Source organism: Poecilia reticulata, linkage group LG23, assembly GCF_000633615.1.
Source record: "Poecilia reticulata strain Guanapo linkage group LG23, Guppy_female_1.0+MT, whole genome shotgun sequence".
Lineage (NCBI taxonomy): Eukaryota > Metazoa > Chordata > Actinopteri > Cyprinodontiformes > Poeciliidae > Poecilia > Poecilia reticulata.
Genome location: NC_024353.1, coordinates 11,101,240 through 11,118,747, shown reverse-complemented (window position 1 = coordinate 11,118,747; position 17,508 = coordinate 11,101,240). Strand labels below are relative to the sequence as shown.

Sequence of the window (17,508 nt, the reverse complement as noted above, 5' to 3'; positions counted from 1 at the left end):
GAGGTTCAGGAATGCTTGTCGTCAACAGCTGCTGGGTTTCGTTTCGCATCAGCTGGAGCTGTTGGCGGCTGACAAGAAGGATCCCCGAGGCTGTTCATCACTTCTTCTGCAGGTAACTTTTCGAATTTCTGTAAAAATAACGGTTTTTAGTGTACAAGGGGCTTATTTGTGACTGAAAATAGAGAAATGTGTTTTTAATAAGGTTGTTACTGCTAAAAAACTGATCGAAAGTTTCTAGTCTGTTCCAGAGAGTTCCCATCATCAGCTTGATGGCTCTGTTAAAACAGCTAGCGAAAAGAACAAAACAAAACAAAAACCGTTAGAAAACGTTTACCTGCTTTAATGTATTTTCTGTTATCCAATTTTGAACTTCGACGTTTATTTTAAACATTATGTATCCGGTTATACGTTCTGCTTTTACAGCTAACGGGTGTGAAAACCGTCAGTTATGGCCACGGCGCAGTCGATGCTGCTTGTCGCAGTTCACATTCTTCTCATCTCGGAGTTCATCCTGGCGAAGAGGGACTACTACGAGATCCTGGGGGTTCCCAGAGATGCCACGGAGCGCCAGATCAAGAAGGCTTTCCATAAACTGGCTCTGAAGTATCACCCTGACAGAAACAAGGACGCAGGCGCAGAGGCGAAGTTCAGAGAAATGGCAGAAGGTACGCTAGTGATTCATCATAGTTTTTCTATTACGTCAAGGAAGTGATTTGTTGGTCGGTAAAGTGTCTGGAAGGTGCTTTAAAAAATATGTTGTGAAAATTGTCTTAAATTGTCACATGCAGCTTGACAAGTTTCGTGAAAAGTAATTTTTATTGCACTATTTTGCTGTTTTGTATTTTTTTCTAAATTACCTCCTTCATGGTAGGCAGGGAGTTTACGTTGGTGTCTTTACTATGTTTGGAATAGAGACATACACTTAAATTACAACCCAAATAGTAATTCCAGAGTCAATTAAAGTTTAAGATCAGGCTGCTATCCTTATCTTATTTTATGACTCTCTTGATTAAAAAAAAACACAGTTTTTATGCATCATGCTATTTAACGTTGCTGAGAATATGCTGACTTGCATATTTTGCCTCTGAAGACAACTGTTCATGTAAATTAAACAAAATATACCGTGTCCTAAATCATTATACAAAACCTACTATTATCAAGATTTGTATGCAGACCTAAAGTCTGGAATCCTCTATTTTACTAAAAATTTTAATATCTTCCATTTGAGCCTTTATTGAAACATTGGCTTAGTTACCATTGTAAAGAAAAAACAAAAACATATTCTGCTTAAACTGCATTTTAACAAAAATATTTTATTTGCTGCTGTTGATTAAAAATCTCGTCAGTCACATATTGGTCCAGTCCTGAAGTTCAAGAAGTTTCATTCCACATTTACACAATAAATGTGGTTTTGAATAAGCTTTTAAAGCCGTCACTAAGACACAAACTCATTAAAATTAGGTTAAACTATTCTTATTTTTCTAAAAAAGTGGTGCAAATTAAATTGACATTAAATATTTGTACATTTACATGAACAAATAGCCAAAAAAAAGAGAAAAAGGTGACCAAATAATCATTTTAATCTTTATCTGAAAACTTTTGATATTTTGACACAGGAAAGTTAATTAATTCTTACCGATCATTCAGTGAAATTCCAGTCAAGAAGAATAAACTTTTATTTAAATGTCCTTAATTTGTACATTATATGTATGAGACGGGATGAAATGTTTTGACAAAAGGTATTTTTTTTATTATCAAATAATTTGCTCACAAAAGTCATCTACAATACAAGGTATTCCAAGTTTCTTTTATTTTTTTCCAGGTCTTTTGTTGAACTTTAGAGCACCTTTTAAAAGTATTCACAATGTTAAAAGTTTTTTTTTTTTTTTTTTTACATTACAAACTTCATAGTTTATTCTCCCGTCAGCTGACTGGCTCCCCTGCCCTTGCTAAAGAAAGCCATCCCCACAGCATGATGCTGCAACCACTATGTTTCACCATGCAGTGGTGTTCTCAGGATGTGACATCACATTTCAATCTTGACCTCATCTGACAATAGCAGCCTTATCCTCCCGCTTGCTGTGTCCGACACACGATGTGCATCAGAGCTTAATTACAAGAAACTCTTTTTGAATGCTCTGCTGTGTGTCGATATTAAAATACTCACGCTTAACTTTACGTCTGTTTTGCTTCTTTTAGCTTATGAAACGTTATCGGATGATAAGAGGCGGCGAGAGTATGACCAGTTTGGCCACTCTGCCTCATCAGGAGAAGCTTACCGAGGAGGCGGCGGCGACTACAACTTCAGGCAGCACTACCAGTCCTTCAACTTCAATGACATGTTCAAAGACTTTGACCAGTTCGGTCAACAACACCAGCACCACTTCCACTCGCATCATCAGTCGCACCAAAAGAGACACTTTGACAGCCACTTCCAGGCTCACAAGGAGGCGATGAACCGGCAGCGGAGGAGCTTCCAGCAGGGGAGCTTCGGCGGAGGAATGTTCGACGACATGTTCGAGGACTTGGAGAAAATGTTCTCCTTCAACACGCACACTTCCAGGACTGAGAGCAGGTTTCAAGGCTCGGTGAAGCAGCACTGCAGGACGGTGACTCAGCGCAGGGGGAACATGGTGACCACCTTCACCGACTGCTCCTGAGACCAGATGAAGGAATTTAAAAAAAAAAAAAAGGGACGCTGCACAATTTTTAGTTGTGGTGTTGAAATCGAATTGAATGCCAATTTATCACTTGGTTTGGCTTTGGTAACTCGTTGCATTTTTTTTTTTGTCAAATTAGTGGCTGTTCTGAAGCAATAACAAATCCACATTTTTTTATTATAGCACGGGAAATAAGTCTTAGGACCATTCAAATACCTCCCCTTTACTCAGCTGTCCTTGTTTATTGTGTTTGTTTCGGTTCATTATGACTGTACGGTTCCGACACTCAGGTACGGCCTACGTTTAAATGACAAAAGCTTGTTTTCCGTCGAGGGCAGGAAGGCAATAAGAGTTCTCGAAAACAGTCTTCGGTTCAGCAGCTTAATCAGCCCACTTTTTGCTTTCCAACTTCGAAACGACAACAAATTCCTCTTCCGGGAAATGTAGCTGGAATGCGTGCAGGCTGGCCGTCAACAGTTACCTCATTTTAAGTTTTACGCTTCTTCCTGCAGACATGCATCTCCTATCACTCAGTCAGGGTCAGGAATTAACATCAGTCCCACGATAAGTCCTGGGAAACGGAGACGCAGGCAATTTACTGCTTCGTCCGTTCGTTTTTCAGTCAAGCTGGATGGTCTGACAGGTTAAGTTTCCCAAACTGATAAGAATGTGCAATACTTAGCACCTTTGCTCATCATGTTGCCTATGATTCAAAGACGATGCCCTGCAAATTTCATTGTCTTATATCTGCACTTTGTGTATGTGTGTGTGTGTGTGTGTGGTGTGTGTGTGTTGACTGCAAAATGTTTGGAAAGCAATTAAAACATGAAAGATCAAAGAATTGTCTTTCCTTTCTTCTGTGACTAAATTAGGAACTCACTGTGTAGATTATATAGGAAATCACTAAGTTATGACAGAAATGTGCTACTTTTAACAGACCTAGAAGTACTTTTTATGCAATGAGTAACTTTTCTACTTTCCAAAAAGCACAAAGGTTTATAATCCAACTGCTGTTCCAGACATCTCCACCAGAGGGCACACTTTCTCAAAGCTAAAAACAAATCTACATCTGGAATAATCTTCTAAAAGAGGCATAGAAAAAGCAAATAGATTTCAAGATGTCAAATAAACTATTTCACCTACATATTTTTCTCTGTTTGAATCTGACCAAATAAACCAAACATCAAAGTGACAAGGACAAAAATTTAGTGAAGAAGCTGTTAGCACCAATCTCTTAATTAACCTAATATTTCACTTAAACCCAAAACTTCCCTTATATCGCTAATACATTTTGGTTGTCCACGCAATCCAAAGAAACTTGAATGAAGCACAACTTAAGACTCTCACTGCTCACAATTTCTCTGCTCCTACTCCCACTAACCAGAAAGGATCAAATTATCTGAAGGAACTGCACATGACCAAGAGGAAGAACATTTAGCCTGAAACCAGCGAAGCTGATTGGTCATGAGTTCCAACATAAAGATTTGGTTGCATATAAAAACAATAAAATACAGACACACACACACACACATTATATATATATATATATATATATATATGTGTGTATATGAAAGGTCTGTGAAAACTGCTTGGTCATGCAGGCTGTGCCACACCTAAATGCTGCTCAGCTAAAGTAAGCTAGATAAGGTTGCTCCTCAGGGTTTTATACTCTAAGACAATTGCTGAGTCATTATATATTTGCAAACGGACATTTGAAAATAAGTACCACACACTGTTTGAAAGCAATATAAAAACAAGAGAAAAAAAAATCAAATCAAATCTCACAGCACTGAAGATTTAGGTAATATATAGACAAAACAATAAAATACAAATTTGATAATTGCAAACTTAAACTCCAAGCTATGAATGTACTTTTTCTTTTTTTTTTACATTCTGAACTTCAAGCTAAAAACATAATTGATATACATACCTTGTTGCAAATATAGAATATTCTGAAACGGGGTTCAAATCGCAGACGGGACCGTACCGCCACTAGATTCCCAATCTCCTCATATTCTGCCAAGTCATCCTTGTACTAATTTTTGATTATGCCCTCCGAATCAGGTGACCAACATTTGTTATCAGGTACGGCACATCAAAAGCCGCCAATACCCTGCTATGCTTGTTGAATATTTGCTGAGTTATTGTGCAACCTTGCATTTTTTTTTTTTTTTTTGTCAAATCATGGGATGACTAGGATTTTTAGCAAATGGCACAGCCGGTTACAATATCACACCTGTAGTAATGATAACACTAGTGGTTGTGGAAATCTTTCAATAAGGAGCTGGCAAATAAACAATCGGCACAAGAGTGGATAAGTGCTGACATCATAGGCGAGGGTGCTTGTCCTCCCCTGAGATGTCTATATGGTCCACATTCTGGACAAAACCAGGGAAAAATGAACCAGGGAAAAATGACCCTAGTTTTTTCTAGGGTTACTGTTACACAATGTGCTATCAGTTACGCCCTCTAGTGTCCATTATAGGTATGCCAACTCCTTGCAAAAATGAATCGCACACAATATTTACTCAGATTGTGTGCTCTCTCTCAACTCAATTAGCTGAGCTTCCTTAGATAATTTTTTTTGATCAATTGGCATGAAATAATCACCTCAATTTTACTGGATTTTTAATTTTGTTTTAGTTTGACAGTACACATCTGGATCTAAATTTACTATATACTGGATTTTGGTTTTTTTTTTTTTTTTAGAATGAATTGGACCAATGTAAACTTAATTTGGACAGAAATGGACCCATGAAGTGTCACTAATGAAGCGAACCGATACAGCACCTGAACTGAACAGTTCATTTTCCGACTCAACATAAGCAAACATGCTGCTTACGAGTTTTCGGTAAACCGGGCGTCACTGAGCGATGACCACCGCCGTTTAATTACAGCTTCATTAATAATTGCCTACAAACGTCACTCCATACCACAATTTGCTGCTTCATCTCTGATTACGACACAATGAAGTCATACTGAACCCCCTTTGATTAGCAAAAGTTAAAAAAAGGCAGGTTTTCAATGTCATAAATTACTAGAATCGTCTTCTGCCGAGTCATCCTTTAGTACGAGTTACTTTGAATCTGTCAATCGACAGAATACAAATCAGAGATTAGTTAGAACTTTGTACATCTCTTTATTTCACGTTTCATTGCTTTGTAGGGCAGCAAGGCAATAATCAAATATTTATAGCCTTCATTTTAGCATAAAAATATCAGAACATTTTAAGATTGTACCTCTTGAAAATGTGGATGTCGTCTAACATTTTGGAGAAGCATTTAAAATATGTCACACTGATTTAATTTATACTGTTGCTGTGAATGAAATGAATAGAGCGTAGTTCTACAATTTGGCCTAATTTCATGGCATGATAAAAAAAAAATCTCATTTGAACAGTCACACCCCTTTTTCAATGTGTACCGCACAGGGCCAATGACTTTAACCCCTCCCATTTCAAGATCAAATAAAAGGCTGCCTGCATCTTCAGCTGGCAGCAGGCATCTTTTGCTTAACCAGCTGCTTTCGGAGCTACCAGGTTAGATTGGACGTACAAAAATTATCAAGATGATTCCTGCAGTTACGCTCTACAATGGAGCCAAGATGCCCATAGTTGGTCTGGGAACCTGGAGGGTAAGGCCAAGATATTACACATTTCTTGCAACTGCTCAGTAAATACACTGCAAGCTCGTCTGTGTTGGTCCTGCCTCTCAATGAATGCTTTTTGTAAACTTTTAGCAACTTAAACTTTATTGTAAGTTTGCATGCTAATGTACCGAATACCCAGAGTTGCTGGAGTAGAAATAAGCAGTGAAACCACTACAATCACACTGTGCCTTGTGTTATCTGCATACAATGGTAAATATTAACACTTTACTGCCTGCTGAGCTCTGCCTGCTGATGTTTGTGTAAAGGTCATTTGATTTGTATGTGTAACTGAAAGTACAACAGAGGACCACATGCTAAAAAAAAGTAGGAGCTTTAAAGTTTTTGGAGTTGAAACAATAAAAAAAATGACGTGGCCATGATTAAAACTACTTCAAAAATGACAAGACTTACCCACACTTGCTCGACTAAAGATTTCAGTTACTTTTAGGCAATTTTTGGGTTGAAATAATTTGCAAATTGAAACATTATTTACTACTTTGACAAAAAAAGGACATCAAAATATTGCCACAAATGTTTGATGCCTGAGTGTTTGCATGTTTGTGAATCTGCGTAAACCTTCACAGGCCGAGCCGGGGAAGGTCACCGAGGCCGTGAAAGTGGCTATAAGCAGCGGCTACAGGCACATAGATGGTGCCTTCGTGTATGAGAATGAAGGAGAAGTTGGGGAAGGAGTGCGCGCCATGATTGAACAAGGAGTGGCAAAAAGAGAGGACTTATTCATCGTCAGTAAGGTACGCCAAAGAATGACTGCTTGTTGGAGAAATAAGGCTGTATATGGCTGTATATCACAGATCAATTCTGTGGAAAACAAAGTTTGCCATGCTCCAAATTGTCCTAAATTTCTCAAACCATGAAAATCAAACTTTCACACTAAATATGTGGCCTGTGTGGCTATAAATATCAGTAAGCACTGTATGTTTAGCTTAAGTAACAGATGTTTCTGGATAGACTTACGTTTGTTAAAGCTTTTCTTGTAGCGTCTCCTTTTCAGCTACAAAGTACCCCACTGTGTTTCCTGCTCAACATTAGAAACTCTACAATAATTCAGAGCTTTAGGCCCTTGTTCACACATTAGCAAGAATATTGTGGCTATGTTAATATTTTCATCCACTTTTTTTTTTTAACTGAGAGATGCTCAATCAACCATTGAGTCACTAATTCTAGTAGTTTTATAACGGATCAAGTTTGAGGTTTATCAAGTAAATGTAAATCCAGTACCAATAAGTACTACATACATCGATTTGACCAGACAAAGTCACATGGCAACAGCCATAGTACAGCAGTGAAGCTTATCAATTGTCCAAAGCTATTGACTAGTTCTTTATACGAACGATGGAAGCCAAATCCAAATGGTTTTTCCTTTCCTACTCCATTAAATAAGAAGAACAGGCAAAAGGGGAAAGAATGTGCCAGACATTTACAAACATTTCACAACGTCATCTTAGTTGCCTTCACTGTCCCTTACGAATGTCTACGAGGAGTGGTATAAGAGGGAGAGTGGTAACCACTAGATATAAAGTGAGTGATTTATACATATTTCTCAAACGGAGAAAATGACTGGTCTAATCCAAAGCCTGCTAGTCCTCCCACTGATGGATAATAAAATGGATTGATTACCCAAGGCTGGCTCCTTAAAAATACATATAAACGAATCATTATTCTTAAAGGGTGTTTGGCAGGGACTGACTCATAAGTTTTGGCTTCCTTCAAAGGGCTACAGACATCCAGAATTCACTACGACAAAAAAAAAAAACATCGTGGCTACAACATCTCATGCTTGTTTCCCCTCCTAGATAATTAATACTTATTTTTTCATGTGTGTGTGTGTGTGTGTGTGTGTGTGTGTTTCTCAGCTGTGGTGCACCTTCCACGTTCCATCACTGGTAAGGGGAGCATGTGAGAAAACTCTCAAAGACCTGAAGCTGGACTATGTGGACCTTTACCTTTTGCACTTCCCAGTGGGGATGAAGGTCAGCCCACAATTACCCTGTCTCACTTCGCCTAGCATTGATAACCTTACAGAAAAGTGCATGCTTGCTGCTTAACATTAATTTTAGCTACAGCTAAAATCCACATTTCTTTAACTTCAGAGGCTTTAGAGTCATAACCTTCACCCTGATGCATATGAACTGTATTTTCTCCTCACAGCCAGGGGAAAAGATCTTTCCATCAGACGAGAACAACGAAATCATTTGTGATGACAGCTACTTCCTGGACACGTGGGGGGTAATTTAAAAAGTCACTGAACAAACAGACTAGCTCTGCAAATTATTGAGCGTTTTTATTTCTATTTTTTATAATACTTGTGTATAATTTATTTAAAAGGCAATGGAGAAGCTGGTGGATGATGGTTTGGTCAAAGCCATTGGCGTCTCAAACTTCAACAAAGACCAGATTGAAGCCATTCTCAACAAGCCTGGCCTCAAATACAAACCAGCCAACAATCAGGTAATTCAGACAACTGGGTTTTCTAAATCATATGAAATATAAAAAAGAAGAAAGGAAAAATAGATTGGTGACATTTGAGTGCTTCTTTAGATTGAGTGCCACCCATACCTAACCCAAGAGAAAATGATCAACTATTGCCACTCTAAGGGCATCACGGTTACAGCTTTCAGCCCCCTGGGATCTCCAGACAGACCCTGGTGAGCTCACTCACATCAGAGTCATCACTCAAGACAACTAAGTTATCACTAATTGCAAACAATTCACGTCCTTTGAAAGGGCTTCCTCCGATGACCCCCGTCTTCTAGAGGACGCGACCATCTTGGCCATTGCTAAAAAGTACAACAAATCTCCAGCACAGGTAAGACCGGAGCTAATGACTCCTTATGATTAAAACTTTTTTTTTTTTTTTTAGGTTCTACAAAAAAAAAAAATGAATGTGGTAAATACATTATTTTCTGTAAGATCATCATGCTTCTTAAGATCATCATGCTTCTCCATGAGATGCCTCACACTTTGCACTATACGATCACTGATAACAGCGGCATAAGTGAACTTAAGAAATTAGTGAACAAGAAAATATTGTGTTCTGGTGTTTTTGATGAGTTGTGTACAATGAAACCCTCAAATGCCTTCAAAGTTTGAAGATCTAGGGCAATTGATAAACATCAGTGCCCAAAGGCAAAAATCCAATCACAAGAAGGTCATTTGTATGGTGTTTCGGGGTGAACCACCAAATATGACATCATGCAACAGTTTCTATTTTTAATAAAATGCTCCTCATTTTCCCTTCCTAGGTTCTCATGCGTTTCCACACACAGAGGAATGTGGCAGTCATCGCCAAGTCGGCAACACCAAGTCGGATTAAGGAGAACTTCCAGGTAAAACAACCTCCGTCAGCATCCGTGTTAAAAGGGTTTAGGAAAAGAATCCTCATCTGTTGATCTCCCCTATCAAATCGATCTCGTCTCTCTTTTAGTTGTTTGACTTTGAGTTAAGCCAAGACGACATGAAAACGATCCTGGGCTCGAACAGGAACTACAGAGGATTCCCAGCAAAGTGGTGAGTAGAAATGACAGACTATGTAGTTTGTGTGTTACTTTTTCCACCTTTTGTCGCGTTACAAAAGCCGTCAAAGTATTTGATTAAGTTCACTGCATGCGATAGGCCGACAACGTTTTCTAAAGTTATCTTCCAAATAAGAATCTGAAAAGTTTTTGCTTTTAGCCCCATTAAATTTGATACCGCTTAAGGAGAGGATCGGTGTTACGTTAGCTTTATATCATGTCATGTTATTCCCTCATCAAAAAACATACCTGGAGTTTTGCTTTAATTCTTTCTGTGAAATTTGAAATTTTTGCTGATCTCCCAAATAACAAAAACACAGACGTCTGTAATGTGACAAAATGTGGAAAGTTCATGCAGTGTGAATAATTTAGAAAAAGAAACAACACGTTGGCATTAAACTGTCGACTCCTGTTTCGTATCGTGAAGTTTAACAATGTTCCATTGTCTTTTCTTTTTTCCCCTGCCCCACAGGGCCGTAAAGCATAAAGACTACCCCTTCAATGCAGAATACTAGCCAATGCAGCACTGTTTCTGTTGGATTCTTCTTTGAGGAAAAAAAAAAAAAAAAGGATGATCATTTAATTAACTTACTACCTAATTATCGTCTATGGAACCTGGAACCTGCAGAAAATGTCACCAAAACAATTGTTCATGAAGTGGTTAGTTAGACATTAAAAGGGAAGCAAAGGGTTCAAATAAAGGCTGATTTGTAATACGACTAAAACCTAGATGAAGCAAGTGTATTGTGACAATATTAGCTCCATACAATGAAAAATCGTTAAAACGTTTACGTTGATCTATATGAACAAAATGCAACAGTAATGAATATCTAAGTAAGTTACTTTGCCACGATGTTCTTATAAACAGCTGCATTTGATCCGTTTTTGATGCACCGATATTGTGAAACATCTACTGAATTTGTTGAATAAAAGACTTGAAATGCCACTTTTAAAGTCTGAGACTCCTTTTCTGAATTCAACGTCTCGCACTTCAAAGAACGTGTGAATCAAACATTAACCACTCTGTTTATTTCCGTCACCTCTAAAGACAGGAAACCGCATAAACTTGTGACATAATACATCACGGAACTTTATTGTGCAGCTTAACACACACAGATAACATGAGAAGTGAAAGCTGGAGGTTGTTTCGTGACAGAGTCGATACACATGACTGCAAAGTGCCACATGAGTCACTCAAGCTTTCTGGATTGCAACATGTTCAGGTTTTCTGTGGTACATGCTTGGAAATTCGCCAATAACATGTAAACCTTAAGTATCTCGGCCTTAGTCGCGAATTGAAGGAGCGTATTTAAATGTAACAGGTAGTGTCATAAAAACATGTTTATCTTAATAATGCAAAAGTTTACCAAGGACAGCATGCCCCTGTATATAAAAAGGAATGCCAAACTTAGATTTAAAAATAATTTCATATTCATCAGGGATGGCAACGTTTGAGGGACTTCAGTAACTTAATGCAGCTTTAAGGCAGAACTCGATTCGCAATGAGACAGACAGACAGAGAAAAATGGATCTATGCCAGTATGCTCATATTATGCCCCTGCTCTCACAAAAAAGAAGAAAAAAAATCTCCTCTAGGAAGTGAGGACATCCAGAGGGTATGGAAGCAGAGATGAGCACCTGTGGAAAATCTGTCGTCTTCCTTTCAGAATTCGGCGTTGAACGGGTAATCCTTGTGTTTCACGCCCCTACAGAAAGAGGAAAAAACATTAACTAAAGCGCAACAGAAAACATCTCCTTTTGTGGACATTTCATCTGTGAAGGCGATTTGCTGGATTTCATGAGGTAGACAAAACAAACCCTTTGGTTAGCCTTCAGAGCAGCTAAACAAAATGATACGCTTTCGTTTATAAAACCTTATTATTATGACTAAGGTCACTGTTAGTCATTATTATGACTAACAGTCATTATTAACACTATGTCCTCCACAAGTGCTGACTCAAATGAAATTAGGTCACAGAAAATATATCAAATATCTTCTATGTCATTGTAGGTGCAGCTATTAAGCTACCTTAAAACATAAAATGTACACTAATATATTAAAATAGATAATATTAAATCAGACATTAAATAATCTTATAACCATGCAAAAGAAAGAACCATCAAATAAAAGCACAAGAGCAATTTTTTAAAATTAATTTATTTTTTACCAATGCATGCTGCAGCATCTCCAGTTCCGATTGAATCCCAGTATGGTATTCATTTCCTGCTCGGTCAGTTCAAAGTCAAACACCTGGAACAATTAAGCAGCTCTTGGGTCAGATTCAGAGCAAGAAAAGCAAAAAATATATTTAAAAAAATGTCTTCCTTTGAAAGGCAAAATATAAGATGATCACTGAATTACCTGGAAATTCTCCTGAATGCGCTGCGGAGTGATGGACTTTGGGATCACAATCACGTTTCTTTGGATGTGGAAGCGGATCAGGACCTGGAAAAAACAGGAAGTGGGCAGGATATTAAACACGCTGCGTGGCCTTGTAAAAGCTGGAGACAAATAGCAACAGCGTCAAACATAAATTTCTCTTATCGTCTCTGTAAATATCGCCGATGCACGCGAAGAAAAACAAAAGAGGAACATGAATTAAGGTTTGTGGCATAAAAAAAAAAAATCTTTCTGTACCTGAGCAGAAGTCTTTTTGTGCTTGTCAGCGATGGCTTTGATGTTGGGATCATCCAAAAGTGAGGGGTCTTCTGGCTTAGCCCTGAAATTTAAATCACTTACAGGGGTCAACCACTGCTCTGTCACTGCAGCGAGAACACACCAAACACGAAACAATTCAGTTTACAACAATTACTGATGTTTAGTTCACAAATTACAAAACACATCACACAAAGGCAAGGAGGAACAACCGTCACATGCTGAAACCAACCAAAGGGACGTGACAGACTGAACAGCAGGGAGAAATACAAAAATAGCATTGCAGGCGGTTTTCTGGGGAGCTGTAGCCACCCCCAGCGGATTCAAACCATGACATTTCTGGGGTCTGTTTGTGGCTCCTGACAGCAGCTTTGTGCTTCTCACACTGCAGAGGCGCAGAGCGCACACACCGTTCGGTGCTAGCTAGCCTGAAAAAAAACTAGCCTTTTGGGGATGAGAGGGAACAAAAAAAAAGACTACATAGAATGTGTAAAAGTCTAAGTAGTATTGCCACAACAAAATTTACATTGGCCTACATTTTGTTAATCACAAATTAGGTTGACTTACATAAAAAAAAAAGAATTAAAGACATTTTAAGGTCTTAATTTTAGATACATAAATATAAAAGTAGGACTTTTTAAGTCACTGTGATATAATTTAACAGCAAGACATCCTATATTTTATATTAAACATTTCTTTATAATACAGCAAAATATTTTTTTGTTGCAACAGAATTAAAAATACAATTTATTTTGTAAAAAAAAAAAAGAGTAGGTTTAACTGTTATATCTTTTGACACTCAGGCATCACTGAAATGCTCGCAACTTCTGTCAAATCGACATTTCGTTCATGTGTAGTAGGTTCAGAGCACCGCATTTAAATGTTGAAGAACTATTCATCTAAGATATGAATAGCGCCGTAATTATTGTCTCGATCCGATTTAGCCCACAGCTACAAAAAGTCTTCTTTAAGCTTGTGTGAGTCCGATCAGTTTTGATTACTTTTTGATAACTCGGCACATTTCTTTTTACCAGTTAGTTGTGCAGTTAGTTGAGCACAAACTGAGCTTACATATGTGTGTTTCTTCCACCTTACAGACATTTACATAGCATTTTGATTTGAAAAACATACCAGGGTCTGTCAGGGGACCCGAGAGGGCTGTAAGCAGTCACTGTGATGCCTTGAGAGTGGCAGTACTCGATCAGCTTATCCTGGGTCAGGTATGGGTGGCACTCGACCTAGGAAGAAAACACTATTAGGCAATGGCGCAAGTCAGCAAGAGCTAAAGCGCAGTATACACAGATATTGGGATTTCATAGGCACAGAAAGTAGAGCAAAATTGTCGAGAAAACCCCCCCAAAAAAACAACTTTCTTCTTTAAAAGAAAATCTGAAATGTGTGGCATGCATTTTATTCTGCCTCAGTACTGAAAGGCCCTTTTCTTAACTGAAGCATTTCGTAGCAGGCTACGTGTGAAACATGTTCTTGTCAAACAGGAATCAATAAAGACTTTGAACAGGAGCCTCTCACATAGAAACTGGTTGCATAAAATAAGCTTCGCAGTGATAAACAATCCGCACGAAGATTAAAAAATAAATTTAAAAAATGTCCGTCTCTACAAGTTTTGCCAATTTTTTGACTCCACCAAACCGAATGAGTAGAATCGGTGAACATCGGCTTTCAAGTAGCTTGTACAGGAAGAGGAACCTCTGCTCTAGTCTTTGCAGTCTTCAACATGTTTTTACAGGAATGCTCTGTATATTGCACCATCCACCTTCCCATCAACTTTATCCAGCTACCTTGTGTTTGCTAGAAAAAAAAAAGCATTTTCAAAAACAAAACAAAAAAAGCATGATGCCAGCACCGCCGTGGCGGTAATAAAATATATTAGGGTTTGTAGTTGATGTGTAAAAAGTCCAAAAGCACAAGGCATGGGAATGGTTACTTATATCTCAAATTAATCTATTTTAAAAGGATAAATTCGCTGATATAAAAGACAGAAAACGTCTGTCTGGTGTGTAAGAGGACAAAAGGCAGATGTAAAAGAAAAAAAGAATGGCCCTTTAATTTCATTAGAAAGCAGCAGCAGAGCAGTGATTGAGAGCAATGGCGCCCTAGGAGCACAAAAATATAAGGTCACCTCAGATAATCGGTGTGGCCTGTGGGAAAGCTGCTGCGGCTCATTACGAATGGCCAGAGCAGATAGGAAGAGACAGATAATACCATTACTGATGCCCTTTCAGAGAGAGACACAAACTAGACATGTTATTTACCAGCAATACCCTCCGGTTTCAATGGGTGACGTGAAAAGCGACCACTGCATCTGTCGCCAGCGTTTGCAGGTCATTAAGGTGGCGGCTAAGGTAAACTCAAGCTTACCTGGTTGTTGGCAGGCTTATACTTCAGGCCGGGCTTTTTGAGGACGGCTTCGATCTGGTCCTTGTTAAAGTTGGAGATGCCAATAGCTTTGACCAAACCGGCGTCGACCAGCTCTTCCATACCCTGAGGAAAAATACAAAGGCAAAAACGACGCATCTAATGAAACAAGCAGCCTGCTGGCATTATAGTTTAAGTCTTTAAGAAAACATGCACTGCAACTTTTCTGCCTGCATAGTTGCTTTTTAAAAAAAAAAATCAAATCTGTTTCATATCTTCACCATGAACTACTACATTGCTTAATTATTAGGATGTGATATTTCAATTTTCAGCAAACTACAGCTGAGAGAAGTTGTGTTTTACCAGCTTACCTCCCATGTCTCCAGGAAGTGAGTACTATCGCTGATCAGTTCCCCATTACCGTCCAAAGGAAAAAGATCCCCACCAGACTGGACAAAAAACATTTATTCAACCATTTTTAGAGCAACGCTAATAAGAAACTGGATTTAAAAGTAAAAATGTTTTTTGAGACGTCATTTAAGTGGCTTATTAAAATGACTGTGAAAACTGTCACGTGTGGAAGAAGTCGTTTCACCTTGCACCCCATGGGCCAGTGCACAAGATAAAGGTCGAGGTAGTCCAGTTTAAGATCAGCGAGCGTCTTCTCGCACGCTTGCTTCACCAGGGGCTTCTCGTGGAACGTGCACCACAGCTACGAAGCAAACCATATTTCGGAAATGAGCATTTTGAAGATCAGCGACGTCAACAGCATGTCCAAGTAGTTTTGCAGCAGGCAACGCACTGCATGCAACGGGATCTTACCTTGCTGACTATGAAGAGATCTTCTCTCTTGACCACGCCCTCTTTGATCATGGCGTTGACCCCTTCGCCCACCTCCGTCTCGTTCTGGTAGACCATCGCCCCATCGATGTGCCTGTAACCAGCTGCAATGGCTGCTTTCACTGCCTCCGTCACCTTGCCAGGGGGAGACTAGAAGAAGAAGAAGAAGAAAAAAACAAAACAAAAACATAAACCTAGCTTAAATGGTCTCAACAGATGAATAGAAATGGTAGATGGGTGGTCAAACAGTTTTGGCTTGTAAAAGTCAGGAAGGATAAAATGGTAACACGGTGGTATCCAGAAGAATGTCTGAAGAGCCACACATTTCCCATTCCTACTCCAATTTTACACACTTATCTAGGCTGGGAAAAATATATGCCTTCTATTCTGAGCCGTCTGTATTTCAGGCAGTGAAATTTGCTAAAACACCTGCCATTTATGTCTGCAAAAAATGTAAACAGACAGGATAGGTGTGTTCATACAGGAAGTTTTCCAGACTAAGGTTACTTAATACTATAACAGGAGTTGATCTGCTAGGCAGTGTGAAAAATAATATGCTAAAGTGGAGCCAGCTTATCTAAGAAAATATTTGTATTTATTTATTTTACAACTAGGAGGTTGTAAATGTTTATATGCACGCGCAACTTTTAGACAGAAGGTTGGGAATGAATTTCCTGTCATTTAGCCTGAAGTAAAATAACCGAGATTTTGCTGACTCTCACTGAAAAAATGTAGTTATAATGCAGAAGCCTTACTTCAGACTGTGCACACCCCGCTCATGTTTCTAAAAATCGCCTGCGTGCACCGCGTATTAGCCACGGTCAGTGCAACATTATCAAGACGCGCTCAGTCAAAACTTCACAGTACGCAAGAAACCCCCCCGCCCCCCCAACACACTTTTAAACACTTGATAATGAAAAATAAACTCAAGCCAGGAAGTGAAACCAAACTTTCTTTTAGCTTAGTGGAGTGTTTAGCCTCTTCCCACGAAAATGCTCAGCTAGCTTACCTGAACTGTTAGCTAAAGCAAATATGCAACACTTTATTTAAACAGACAAACTCACCTTCCATGTGCCCAGTCCTACAATGGGCATTTGGGTGCCGGTGTTGAGTTTCACTGCAGTTGCCATTGCTGGAGGACGAGCAGACCCTGAATGTGACGCGCAGGTCGGAGCACAGCACACAACGAGAGCGTCGTAGATCGATTAGTTATGCCTTTTAGCAGACTTCATTGGAGCTGAGCCCCGATCCACCATGCGCTTCTGTCACTCCGTTTATTATTAGGGAGTGGGAATATACGTCACTTTCTATTAATAATCAGAACACACAATACAAGAGGTGTTTTCTTTCATATGCCTTTTACAACCTAGTAAAAGTGTTCACACCCTCTGAACCCTTTTTCACATTTTGTGAAAATTCAGTGATGTAGAGAGTTTATTGGGAAACGCTGATGTAAGGAGGAATAGAAATAAATTACATAGCTCTAAATAAAACCTGTAGTGCCACAATTTACTTCCAGATATCATCCAGTTTGTCCAAGCAAAAGCAAAATAATTTCAGTATATTTGTTCTCTGAAGGCCTCTGAGGTTTGTTTGAGAACATTAGTGAACAACCGACAACCACACACAAGTCAGAGATAAAGCTGAGAAGTTTGGAGAAGGGTTAGTTGATTATATATATATATAAAATTCCCTTCTCACCCTCCGCGGGTGGTCTGTTTCATCCTCTGAGCTCGGGTCCTCTACCAGAGGTCCTCTATTGCTCTGGTGTTTAGGGCCTGTTCCTGGGCGGCCA

At 39.0% G+C, this 17,508-nt stretch overlaps 3 protein-coding genes across 3 annotated transcripts; 2 read left to right on the top strand and 1 right to left on the bottom strand.

Moving 5' to 3' along the window:
• The first annotated feature begins 20 nt into the window (after positions 1-20).
• LOC103459456 (dnaJ homolog subfamily B member 9-like) lies at positions 21-2,677 on the top strand. The gene is made up of 3 exons (XM_008401017.2): positions 21-112; positions 424-665; positions 2,200-2,677. Exons 2-3 carry the CDS (start codon positions 449-451, stop codon positions 2,658-2,660), a joined length of 678 nt encoding a protein of 225 aa, XP_008399239.1. The 5' UTR covers positions 21-112; positions 424-448; the 3' UTR covers positions 2,661-2,677.
• A 3,386-nt stretch (positions 2,678-6,063) lies between these two features.
• Positions 6,064-10,464, top strand: LOC103459461 (aldose reductase-like). The gene is made up of 10 exons (XM_008401023.2): positions 6,064-6,293; positions 6,893-7,060; positions 8,183-8,299; positions 8,478-8,555; positions 8,655-8,777; positions 8,868-8,974; positions 9,054-9,135; positions 9,572-9,655; positions 9,754-9,836; positions 10,314-10,464. The coding sequence occupies exons 1-10, from the start codon at positions 6,228-6,230 to the stop codon at positions 10,354-10,356; spliced, it is 951 nt and encodes a 316-aa protein (XP_008399245.1). The 5' UTR covers positions 6,064-6,227; the 3' UTR covers positions 10,357-10,464.
• Positions 10,465-10,902: 438 nt separating this feature from the next.
• On the bottom strand, positions 10,903-16,958 carry LOC103459462 (aldose reductase-like). The gene is made up of 10 exons (XM_008401024.2): positions 16,778-16,958; positions 15,696-15,863; positions 15,469-15,585; positions 15,245-15,322; positions 14,877-14,999; positions 13,629-13,735; positions 12,480-12,561; positions 12,204-12,287; positions 12,010-12,092; positions 10,903-11,547 (listed from the first exon to the last, which is right to left on the bottom strand). The coding sequence occupies exons 1-10, from the start codon at positions 16,841-16,843 to the stop codon at positions 11,505-11,507; spliced, it is 951 nt and encodes a 316-aa protein (XP_008399246.1). The 5' UTR covers positions 16,844-16,958; the 3' UTR covers positions 10,903-11,504.
• Between the last annotated feature and the right edge of the window lie 550 nt (positions 16,959-17,508).